The sequence below is a fragment of the Fundulus heteroclitus genome, chromosome 19 (assembly GCF_011125445.2).
Source record: "Fundulus heteroclitus isolate FHET01 chromosome 19, MU-UCD_Fhet_4.1, whole genome shotgun sequence".
In the NCBI taxonomy this organism is placed as follows: domain Eukaryota; kingdom Metazoa; phylum Chordata; class Actinopteri; order Cyprinodontiformes; family Fundulidae; genus Fundulus; species Fundulus heteroclitus.
Genome location: NC_046379.1, coordinates 2,081,176 through 2,093,756, shown reverse-complemented (window position 1 = coordinate 2,093,756; position 12,581 = coordinate 2,081,176). Strand labels below are relative to the sequence as shown.

Below are 12,581 nucleotides of genomic sequence, written 5' to 3'. Positions count from 1 at the left end.
ATCTGCTGAATTGATGTAAACCGATCCGTGTCTCTGGTTTTAGGCCCAGCTGGTGGTCCTCTCCGCCCAGATCGCCTGGTCTGAGAACATCGAGTCTGCGCTGACCACCATCTCCGGCGGCGGCGACATGTCGCCCATGCAGGGCGTCCAGTCAAACGTGGAGGCCACCCTGAACGTGCTGGCCGACACCGTGCTGATGGAGCAGCCTCCGATCCGCAGGAGGAAGCTGGAGCACCTGGTAACGGCTCGTTCAGGTCATCCAGAAACCGCCTCGTTGAGACGAGACGCATCAAAGTTTCTCTCTCCGTCCTCAGATCACAGAGCTGGTGCACCAGCGCGACGTCACCAGGACTCTGATCAGGAACCGGATCGACAACCCAAAGTCCTTCGAGTGGCTCAGCCAGATGCGCTTCTACTTCGACCCAAAGCAGACGGACGTCCTGCAGCAGCTCTCCATTCAGATGGCCAACGCCAAGTTCAACTACGGCTTCGAGTACCTGGGCGTCCAGGACAAGCTGGTCCAGACGCCGCTGACCGACCGCTGCTACCTGACCATGACCCAGGCTCTGGAGGCCCGTCTGGGGGGGTCGCCTTTTGGTACGGGAGTAGAAAATTATCTTTACAGCTAGAACTCACTTGTTTGCACGTAAAACTCTGATCTTGACTCACTCTGTTTGTCGTCTAGGTCCTGCTGGCACTGGAAAGACCGAGTCCGTGAAAGCTCTTGGACACCAGCTGGGACGCTTTGTCCTCGTCTTCAATTGTGACGAAACCTTCGACTTCCAGGTGCGACGGGACTCCCCCCCCGGTCTCTTCGTTGTTCGGTCAATTGTTAAAGCTTCTGCTTGTCGAAGAGCGGCCGGGTAATTTCTCCGGTGTCCTTTTCCTCCAGGCCATGGGTCGCATCTTCGTGGGTCTGTGCCAGGTGGGAGCCTGGGGCTGCTTCGACGAGTTCAATCGGCTGGAGGAGAGGATGCTGTCGGCCGTCTCCCAGCAGGTCCAGTACATCCAGGTGGCGCTGAGGGAGCACAGCAACCCCAACAGAGACAGGAGTACGTACGGCCGGCGCTGGAAAGCTCTGCTCTGTCCGTTCATGACAGGGCAGACATGGGGGAGGAGGTGCTCTGCTGCTTAAATTAGACCCAAACAGACTATTGGAGCTAACTGTGAACCATGGAGGTGGCAGCATCATGCTGTGGGGATGTGAGTTAAAGCTTCGGCTAAATGCTGGAGGAGACCCGAGTCTGGGCAGGAGGGTCACCTTCCAGCAGGAAACGAGACTAGATCGTTAGAACGGCCTAGTCAAAGTCCAGAAATCTAATTGGGAATCTGTGACGAGACTTGGTTCTATCTTACGTACCGTATTTATTAATTTAGCACAATTAAAAACGACACGTATGACCAAAATGCACCAAAACAAGTGAAATGCAATAAATAAATAAAGGCAATTAAAATCTCCCCCAAAAACATTAAAACAGTTGAATAAAATCAGAGTTAAAGAGACTCAGTGGTGAAAACTGTTTTCTAGTGAGAGTCACAAAGATCAACAGAGGGAGCTCGTCTTATATGCAGAGATGCTTCCAGAGGTTCCTCCGATTCAGGAACACCTGCAGCATCCGGTTAGTGGACCTAAGGGAACCAGACAAAGATGCTGGAGAAAGGTCATTTAAAAACAGAAAAAAAATCCTTAATTAACTGGGCAGATGTTGCAGAAAGGCTAAAACTCGTGGCATGCTCTCGTCTCTTTATACCTGTTAAAAATCACCCTGCTGCATTTTGGAATATTTGAAGATGATACAAAGAGCCCAAACTAATTCCTGCTAAGAGCTAAAATAATCCAGCCAGGAGGTCATAAAGGCGTTTATTACTCACTCCAGATTAAACCTAGAAAGGAGAAAGTTTAACCTTAGATGTCTGCAGACAGTTTGCAGTCTGAGTCTGAATAGAAACAGAATAGAAACCAGGCTCAGTGTGAACATATCAACAAGCAATGCAGATTGGAGAGCAGTAGGAGAACTCAGCAGAGTGAGAGAAATAGACCTTGATGTCCTCCAGCAGCCTAAGCCTATAGCAGCATAACTATAGAGGTAGCTCAGGGTAACATGAGCCACTCTGACTAGAAGCTTTGTCACAAAGGAAAGTTTTAAGATTAGTCTTAAAAGTAGACGGGGTGTCTGCCTCACGGACCAAAACTGGGAGTTGGTTCCACAGGAGAGGAGCCTGATAGCTAAAGGATCTGCCTCCCATTCTACTTTTAGAGACTCTAGGAACCACCAGCAGACCTGCAGTCTGAGAGCGAAGTGCTCTGTTAGGAACATACGGGGTAATCAGAGCTCTGATATATGATGGAGCTTGATTATTAAGGGCTTTATACGTTAGAAGGAGAATTTTAAATTCTATTCTTGATTTAACAGGAAGCCAATGAAGGGAAGCTAAAATTGGAGAAATATGATCCCTCTTGTTGATTTTCATCAGAACTCTTGCTGCAGCATTTTGGATCAGCTGAAGGCTTTGAACTGCATTTTGTGGACTTCCTGATAGTAAAGAATTACAATAGTCCAGCCTTGAAGTAACAAATGCATGGACTAGTTTTTCAGCATCACTCCTGGACAGAACTTGAGAAAAGTTTCCTGTTTCTTTCTGTTCATAGTTGTTCCCCACTTAGTTATTCTTTCACAAACTCCTAGTAGAAAGTGAATTTCTGATAAAGTGGAAAAGCAGTAGAGGTGTGAATACTTTTGCAGCTTCAGTTTTTTTTGGGCTGTTCCGGTTTGTAGCCTACCTGCGGCGGGCTCACTGTGATCCGTCTGCTGTTTCCTCAGGTGTGCCCGTCATGACGGAGCTGCTGAACAAGCAGGTGAAGGTGAGCCCTGACATGGCCATCTTCATCACCATGAACCCCGGCTACGCGGGCCGCTCCAACCTGCCCGACAACCTGAAGAAGCTGTTCCGCAGCCTGGCCATGACCAAGCCCGACCGGCAGCTCATCGCTCAGGTCATGCTCTACTCCCAGGGCTTCCGGACGGCCGAGACCCTCGCTAAAAAGATCGTACCTTTCTTCAAGTGCGTATATGATTAAGTCGGACGGTCCGCGGAGCTCGCCTGCCTCTGATTCCCGCTTTCCCCCCCTCAGGCTGTGTGACGAGCAGCTGTCGTCTCAGAGCCACTACGACTTCGGCCTCCGCGCCCTGAAGAGCGTGCTGATCAGCGCCGGCAACGTGAAGCGCGAGCGGATCCAGAGGATCAAACGGGAGAAGCTGGAGCGCGGCGAGGACGTCGACGAGAACGACATCGCGGAGAACCTTCCAGAGCAAGAGGTGAGAACCTGGGCCGGTCCCGAAAGCCGCCGGCTCCGCCTGTCCTGCAGCTCTGACCACACTGCAAAAACAGATCTAAAAATAAGTAAAATGTTCCTAAAGTTAGTGCATTTATCCTTGATTTGGGCAGATAAATCAGATTATCTGTCAATGGAATGAGTATTTCTACCCCTAAAATAAGATAATTAGACATCCTGCACTTAAAATAAGATGATGGAGATGAATTGTTCCTATTTTAAGTGCAAAAATCTCATTCCATTGGCAAATCGTCTTATTTACCTGCTCAAATCAAGGACAAATACATAGATTTTAAGAACATTTGACTTATTTCTAGTTCTGTTTTTGCAGTGCAGGGTTCCGACGGGTCCTTGAAATCCTTGAAAGTTTGTGAATCTGAAAAAATAAATTCAAGGCCCTTTAAAGTTCTTGAAAACAGCCAAAAAAAAACACCTTGTCCTTGAAAGTCCTTGAATTTTTTTGTGGGGTTGAAAGTTCACACGGATGACAACTCATGTCATTATTTTACTACCACACAATCTTTTAAACTTATGTTGATTCCACAGACTTTTAATTTGCAAAAGTACGTTCGCTCTTCTTCGTTAGTTGCTAGGCTACAGTTTAGGCCTACGTGCGTCCAATAGGTAACATTCACGCAGTTTTGCCAACTCAGCGACTTTGTCTCTATATTTAGCGACTTTTCAGAGTCAAAGTCAAAAACTAGCTTAATCAAAGATGAAAGTAAGTGAAACAAATTGATATATTGCACTTTTTCCATAAAATTCCATGAAACGGTAGGCTAATGTACATTTTATATGTAATGTAGTATGGCATAGCCATGTACTGTGGATATAAATGTAGGCTATGAATATGATCAATATCAATGTAGGCTATAAATTAAGTCCACTTTCTTGCATTGCTTCTGACCCAACAACTTCTATGCTGTTAAGTTTTATATTTAATTTGCATTGTATTAAAATATAATAACCTATTCAGCGGTCACAGTAGGTAAATGCCGCCACGTGTGGTCCTTGAATTTGAGGAAATTGGTCCTGGAAAGTCCTTGAAAGGTCCTTGAATTTGATGCTCACCAAGGTGTGGGAACCCTGTCTGACGTTTGGTTCTGCCGCTGTAGATCCTGATCCAGAGCGTGTGTGAGACCATGGTCCCCAAGCTGGTGGCCGAGGACATCCCGCTGCTCTTCAGCCTGCTGTCCGACGTCTTCCCCGGAGTCCAGTACCAGCGGGGAGAGATGACCGCCCTGAGGGAGGAGCTGAAGAAGGTCTGCACCGAGATGTACCTCACCTACGGAGACGGCGACGACGTCGGCAGCATGTGGGTGGAGAAGGTAGGCGCTCCTCGGGGGGGGGGGAGACGTCGGCGTGTGGGCGGAGCTTAACCGTCTCTGTGAAACCTCCAGGTGCTCCAGCTCTACCAGATCACACAGATCAACCACGGCCTGATGATGGTCGGGCCGTCCGGCAGCGGGAAGACCATGGCGTGGAGGGTGCTCCTCAAGGCGCTGGAGAGGCTGGAGGGCGTGGAGGGCGTGGCCCACATCATCGACCCCAAGGCCATCATCAAGGACCATCTGTACGGCACGCTGGACCCCAACACCCGCGAATGGACCGACGGCTTGTTCACGCACATCCTCAGGAAGTGAGCAGACCCCCGACCACACGTATAAAACCGTAAATCTGGGGTGGATCAATTAACCTTTTTTAATTTCAGGATCATCGACAACGTCCGAGGCGAGCTGCAGAAGCGCCAGTGGATCATTTTCGACGGCGACGTCGACCCAGAGTGGGTGGAAAATCTGAACTCTGTGCTGGACGACAACAAGCTGCTGACGCTGCCCAACGGCGAGCGACTGAGTTTACCCCCAAACGTAAGAGCGCCGCTTTAAACGCTGGTTTTTCTTCTTTTCCCGTCCATCACCAGCTTCAGACACGCCGCCACGCTTCTCTTGTTCGGGGGCCACAGAAGTTCATGCCGTGGAAACTAAAGCTTTACACTGCAAAAACAGATCTAGAAATAAGTTAAATCTTCTTAAAGTTAGTGTATTTGTCCTTGATTTGAGCAGGTAAATAATATTATCTGCCAATGGAATGAGTATTTTGACCCCCAAAATAAGATAATTAGACATCCTGTACTTGAAATAAGATAATGGAGATGAATTGTTCCTATTTTAAGTGCAAAAATCTTATTCCATTGGCAAATAATCTTATTTACCTACTCAAATCAAGGACAAATACATTCATTTTAAGAACATTTTACTTATTTTAAGTTCCGTTTTTGCAGTGTATAAAATACAGTCTGTAAGCTACACTGCAAAAAGGGAACTAAATGTAAGTAAAAAAATTCTTGAAATTAGTGTATTTTTCCTTGATTTGAGCAGCTAAATAAAACTATTTGCCAATGGAATGAGTATTTATACCCCTATGATAAGATAATTAGACATCCTGCACTTGAAATCAGACGATGGAGATGAATTGTTCCTATTTTAAGTGCAAAAATCTTATTCCATTGGCAAATAGTCTTATTTACCTGCTCTAATTAAGGAAGAATACAATGGTTTCAAGAAAATTTCACTTAGTTTTAGTTCCCTTTTTGCAGTGTAAGAGCTCCACATCTGCAGCCTCCCCCTGCACTGCAAAAACGGAACTAAAAGTAAAAAGTAAAATTAGTGTATTTGTCCTTGATTTGAGCAGCTAAATAAGATGATCTGCCAATGCAGTATATATCTAATTATTTTATTTTAGGGGTCAACATACCAGTTCCATTGGCAGATCGTCTTATCTAGCTTAACTTAAAGAAAAGGTTACTTTTAGTTCCTTTTTGCAGTGTGAACCAACAGCACCACTAATGAAGTGAAGAGACTGGTTCACTGGAAAACTAGTATAGTATAACTGAGGTGGCGTATTCAACCTAACAGCTGTCTGTGACACAAAAATGCTTTTAAGAGACTTTTTACGCTTCCTTAGAGAGGAAACATTTTCACCAATCTGTAGAATCTGATTTAATTTGACTTTGGAAAGTGCCTTTAGATGACGTGTATCATGAATTGACGCTATGTAAATAAAATTGAATTGAACTGAATGAAGTATTTTCCCCAAATTTAACACAAAATGCAGCGTTATTCAGACACGCTGCCTTCATGACCCTTTTACTGGTCATTGTCTGATGCTCCAATGATGCTTCAGACTGCAGGACATTTTCCTCCAAGGATTTCCTGACGCTTGATTGACTCCATGTTGGCCTCCAAAGCCGAGCCGCCGCCATGCCTCACCGTAGGCAGGTTGTGCTTTTCAGTGAACGCCTCATTCCTCCTTCACAGCTTATTTATGCAGCTGTCAGTAAAATAAAGGTCTTTTTATCCAGCTTTTGTGTCAGTAGTGGGATATTATTGGACTGTTTAGGATGATTGCACAAATGCACTTTGCACAATCAATTCTGCACATACAAATGGTTTTAAAAAATACTCACCTGTACACTGACTTTCTCCTGCATTGTCTACATTTGAATCACTGCTGCACCTTATACTGCAATTTAATTTTACTGCAATTTACAAGCTGTATGCAACGAAATTTCATTCTGTACGCACTCTGTGCATACAAAATGACAAAGTTGTCCAAGTCTAAGATTGATGTTATGACTATAATATCGGTACAAATTAAACTGTTATTTTAGGCGCCGTAGACATAATTGTTGCTTTTCTGTGTTGAAATTAAAGCAGTTAAATGCTTTGCTGGAATGAAGCCGTTGTGTTGTCAAACGGTGAGAATCTGGTCGTCTTTATATGATCGTCTGCCGTCATGTTTGTTCTTATGGTTTTTTTTTTTTTCTGTCTGTCCAGGTGCGTGTGATGTTTGAGGTGCAGGACCTGAAGTACGCCACCCTGGCCACCGTGTCGCGCTGCGGCATGGTCTGGTTCAGCGAAGACGTCCTCAGCACGGACATGATCTTTAACAACTTCCTGCACCGCATACGCAGCATCCCCCTGGACGAGGGGGAGGACGAAGCTCAGCGTAAGAGGATAGGCACCGAGGATGAGGAGGAGTCCGCCTCGCCGATGCTGCAGGTACCTGAAGCGCCTGAGAGCTCGTCTGTGAGACGCACGGCGTGTTGGAAATGTTTAACGGCGGCTGTTCTGTCCGCCACGCAGATCCAGAGGGACGCGGCGGCCATCCTGCAGCCGTACTTCACCTCCACAGGCCTGGTGATTAAAGCGCTGGAGCACGCCTCCAAGATGGAGCACATCATGGACTTCACCCGCCTGCGCTGCCTGGGCTCGCTCTTCTCCATGCTCCACCAAGCCTGCCGTAACGTGGCTCAGTACAACAACAACCACCCCGACTTCCCCATGCCCATCGACCAGCTGGAGAGATACATGCAGGTACGCCCCCCCCCGCCCTCCTGCCCGCCTCACACCTCTTCTGTTTTTACACCATGAGCCCTGAAACGCATTTTCTCCTCCTCTGCAGAGGTATTTGATCTACGCCGTCCTCTGGTCCTTCTCCGGTGATGGCCGTTTGAAAATAAGGGGCGAACTTGGAGAATACATCCGCCGCATCACCACGGTGCCCCTCCCCTCTGCCCCCAACGTTCCCATCATCGACTACGAGGTCCAGCTGCACTCTACCTGTGATGTTCTGGTCCTCAGAGTCCCTCGCTGGTACCAACCCGACGTGTTTTCCTCTCCAGGTCTGCATCTCTGGCGAGTGGCAGTCCTGGCAGGGCAAGGTGCCCCAGATCGAGGTGGAGACCCACAAGGTGGCGTCTCCGGATGTCGTCGTTCCGACCCTGGACACGGTGCGCCACGAAGCGCTGCTCTACACCTGGCTGGCAGAACACAAGCCGCTGGTGCTGTGTGGACCCCCGGGTTCTGGGAAGACCATGACGCTGTTCAGCGCCCTCAGGGCTCTGCCTGATATGGAGGTGAGGCGCCGGCCGAAATGAACCCGTCAGCTGGTAAAGTGGCTAAACGCTGACGTCACAATGGTTGTTTTCACTTGTGATCTCATAAAGTCCAGAAGTTTAGGTAAAACAAGAACTAAATATGGGGGAAAAAAACACATTTTGCAGAATAAAAGAATTGGAATAATTCTAAACAACAATGGTGTAAAAGCCAAAACCTGCAGTGATTCATTTTTATTATTCCAGCGTATAACTTATTTTTAAGCGTGATGAGGATTTTGGTTAAAAAATTATTATTTCAGGCTTTATATCCGTTGTGATTAAGTACCGTCAGACGTAAGGTTTTGGTTTTTTTCACCTTAAAACACCTTTGCAGCCTCGTACCACAATACATCAAATCAGAGACCCAAGAAAACAAACTTGAAGCAGTTTCTTGACCTAATTAGTGTGACAAATTTAACTTTAGGCCAGATTAGTTTGATGTAAAAAGATTATTACTGTTCTCTAGAAAACAAGATGAACCGTATCGAGCTAATGTTGCTGTTATCTGGACTGAACCAGCTAGACGTCTAACTTTCCTTTACAGAAAGAGGAAACAAGATTGAGGTGTTATGTCAAAATAACAAAATAATGCAACTTTCAGATAATATAACTGCTATCTCAAAACTTATCCTAATATTTATTTTTAGATGAGATAAGTTTTCTACAAAACGAGCTCAGGTCTTGTTGCTCTGTCGAGATAACGTACCGTGTTTTTCAAACTATAAGTCGCTTCGGAATATAAGCATCAGTCAAAAAATGCGTCATAAAGAGGAAAAAAAACATAAGTTGGATCGGACTATAAGTAACATTTATTTAGAAATTTATTTCGCACAATCCAAGAATTTATTCAGCTAAAACAGCTTATTAAACTACTCAGATGCATCCACAACCAGCTGAATAACATGGAACATACCTGGGAGGTTGAATCAGGTAAATTAGCATAAAAAGCCATCACCTCCAACCAGGAAAGTTCTCATCAGAGCATTTTGGTCTAATTACACAGAAATTAGACCGTGAGCATAACGGTGCTTCGTGCTAAGCTAACAGTAAGACATGGATGTTTCAGAGCAACTTAAAGCTCACGTGCATCAGAGAAGTTGTAACCCACAAACAGAGCTGTAAGCTAGCGCTAGCTGCTATTAGCTTCACAGACGGCCCAGTAACAGGGTTCTGTCATGGTCTGGGTCCTTAGAGCTGCAGCAACGCTCTGCTGCATGAATGCAGACTGAAACAGTGAAACATGTGTACATATGTTCAGTCTTTGTGGTTTATAAGTTAATGTTTCAATTCATTCTTAAGAGTTAGAGCGCCCTCTAGCGGCTCTAGACGGTAATGTTTACTACTTAGCTTATGTTGTTCAGTATGATTTGATTTTAAATTTGAACCAATTTAGCCAATTTTAAATGATACCATTTAAAATTAATATATGTCGTAGGATCAGCCAAACTATGAAAACAAACAAGCTGCAACTTATAATCTGAAAAAGGCGATAGTTGTCCAGAGAAAACCAGTTTAGCTTTCTTTGATGAAAACAATTTTACTTTGATCACAAAACAAGGTTGAAGTTTTGTGACATCACAATAATGCAACAAAAGCAGCTGGATCTTCATGAATCAAAATGAGGTAAATGTTCTAACAATGTTGATCTAATGATGCCGAGTTAACGAGATACTGCCTCTGTTGATTAACAGGGCATCTGTTATCATGATCAAACAATATCAAGAGAATACAACTCGCCTGGACAGAGGCAGCTTTATCATACCTATAATAAACTAATAAATAAACTAATGTCAAAACAATGTGAAGATGTTAAGATGTCGAAACGAGACGGTATAATTTCCTCAAAACAACAATAAGGCAATTTAATCTCAAAAACAGATCGCAGCTGTAAGCTATATAAAAGAAGCTGGATGTTTTATCTTATGTAATTAGAGCAGCTGTAGATTATAGAGAGATAATGAAATATATCTTTATGTGAAGCTAACTATTTCAATTAGTTCCCATTTGGTCTTATGGGAGGCTGTGGCTGAGGAGATGTAATGAATTTTAACTTTAACCATTTAGCAGATAAAACCAAATCATATTCAATGATCAAAGCTATGTTTAAAAAACAAAAGCCACAAAAAAAACCAATAGGATGCATAAAGATTTGAGTCAGGAAGGTTTTGTGGTTTTAAAATGATCAAAATTGATTATTGAGGCATTCCTGCTGCTGTTTTCCTGCAGGTGGTCGGTCTGAACTTCTCTAGCGCCACCACGCCTGAACTCCTGCTGAAGACCTTCGACCATTACTGCGAGTACCGCCGCACCCCCAACGGCGTGGTGCTCGCCCCCGTGCAGCTGGGCAAGTGGCTGGTGCTGTTCTGCGACGAGATCAACCTGCCGGACATGGACAAGTACGGCACGCAAAGGGTCATCTCTTTCCTCAGACAGGTACGCGCCACGCTCTCTCATCAACCGGGGGGGGCGTCTAGAGCGCTAAAGCAGGAGCTAAACTCCTGTGTTTCTGGTAGATGGTGGAGCACGGCGGCTTTTATCGCACCTCAGACCAGACTTGGGTCAAACTGGAGAGGATTCAGTTTGTCGGAGCCTGTAATCCCCCCACTGACCCTGGCAGGAAGCCTCTCACCCACAGGTAGGGGGTCTCCACCGTAACGCCCAGGTTTTCTGTTTTTACAGGTGAAATGACTTTCTCTCTCCTGACTAGGTTCCTGCGCCACGTTCCCGTTGTGTACGTGGATTATCCAGGCCCCGCCTCGCTCACCCAGATCTATGGCACCTTCAACCGCGCCATGCTGCGCCTCATCCCGTCTCTGCGGACCTACGCTGAGCCTCTCACGGCCGCCATGGTGGAGTTCTACACCATGTCTCAGGTAGAGGAGCCGACTCGTTGTCAGCAGAGAAATACTCCTCTCCTTGAAACGGTTTCTGGATGTAATCAGAGAAACGAGGTCGAGGTCTCGTTGATCTGTCCATATAATTTAGCTTCTGCAGAACTAAATGCAACTTTGACGACAGAAACAGGACTGAGGGCCTGTGATGTTGACACAATGAAATGATTAATGTATTATCTCAGCAAAATGTAGTTTTATTCATACATTGAGATCCAAGATCGCATTTTAAAGAGAGGCCTTTCAAAACCAGCTTGACTGGCTGTTTTTTAGGAATGAAAAAAAAGTTGCTTCAACAAAACGAGCTGGATGTCTTATCTCAAAATAACAGTTATTAATAAAAAAGGTAAATTTAACGGGGAGAAAACGAGGTGCTGCTACTGTCACGACAAAACAAGACCGGTCTTCCTCTGGGAAACCCTGTTTTTTGTTTTTGGCGGTTTGTAGATGATGTGACACTAATTTGTGACATGGAATGATTCATACATTTTATTGCATTGCCTGACTCCACGCTGCATAAAACAGAGACTGTTATCAGAGGCACACAAAGTAAACAAGTGATTGAAGCTGACTCAAATTCAGGGAATTATTTTAGTGCAGCAGCTTCAGAGAAAAAAAGACGACTTTAAAAACTCGTCTGCTCTGACTGCTGCGTGGTTTTAAGGACGAGGCAGCAGCAGCTGTGCCTGTCAGACGGCGCTGAGGGAAGCAGGAACGTCTGCCGCACCAGCCATAAAATGCATAATAAAGAAGGAAAAAACATATATGTCGCATTTTTTGGGGGGGAAATTTATTTGATAATATCCAACATCAAGAACAGAAATGTCATCTTGAAAGGCAATTTTAAATAAAAATAGAACGGAGGCAACAACAGGCTGAATAATTGTACGGTTAGCTTACGCTACAAGACAACTGAGAACGTGCCTGGTATGTTAACATAACATATTAAAAGCTATTCAGATAACTATACAGTGGCGACTGGTGAAAAAAAATCTTGGTGGGGCTGGCCAATAGATTTCCCTGCCTAACCCAGTACATGCATTTAAATTAAAAGTCGGAAAATTACTACGATTCCACAATAACCATTTAATTAATAAAAAAAAAACATTGTTTACAAAGGATTATTTTGGTGTTTTTGTCTTATTAATCCTTTTAACAGATTCATGCCAGAGGGTTTGCATACATTGTACATGTACGTATATTATTACGAAACAAACGTTTACGTCTTGACTTTAATATGTATCCTAATTTTTTATTTATATAATGATTTAAGTAGAACAATGACTAGTGCAAAATTAAGTTGTATTTACCGGAGATGAAGTGTAGACTGCAAATTCTGTCTTAGTATGATGGCTCCCACAGTCCATTGGCATCCTGCATCCTTTTCATTGAAATTATCCATTTCTTTATTATTTCT

The 12,581-nt window shown here is 44.7% G+C and overlaps 1 protein-coding gene across 1 annotated transcript in view; it reads left to right on the top strand.

The window, feature by feature from the left end:
* Window positions 1-12,581, top strand: part of dync1h1 (dynein, cytoplasmic 1, heavy chain 1) — a 64,391-nt gene that overhangs the window by 26,130 nt on the left and 25,680 nt on the right. The window contains exons 26-41 of the mRNA XM_036150480.1: window positions 44-238; window positions 315-597; window positions 686-786; window positions 893-1,052; window positions 2,823-3,063; window positions 3,134-3,317; window positions 4,450-4,662; window positions 4,735-4,973; window positions 5,046-5,202; window positions 7,171-7,395; window positions 7,480-7,710; window positions 7,799-7,939; window positions 8,019-8,252; window positions 10,500-10,706; window positions 10,787-10,908; window positions 10,981-11,146. Of these exons, the coding sequence (XP_036006373.1) occupies window positions 44-238; window positions 315-597; window positions 686-786; window positions 893-1,052; window positions 2,823-3,063; window positions 3,134-3,317; window positions 4,450-4,662; window positions 4,735-4,973; window positions 5,046-5,202; window positions 7,171-7,395; window positions 7,480-7,710; window positions 7,799-7,939; window positions 8,019-8,252; window positions 10,500-10,706; window positions 10,787-10,908; window positions 10,981-11,146 (3,099 nt within the window). The remainder of the gene's footprint in view (window positions 1-43; window positions 239-314; window positions 598-685; window positions 787-892; window positions 1,053-2,822; window positions 3,064-3,133; window positions 3,318-4,449; window positions 4,663-4,734; window positions 4,974-5,045; window positions 5,203-7,170; window positions 7,396-7,479; window positions 7,711-7,798; window positions 7,940-8,018; window positions 8,253-10,499; window positions 10,707-10,786; window positions 10,909-10,980; window positions 11,147-12,581) is intronic.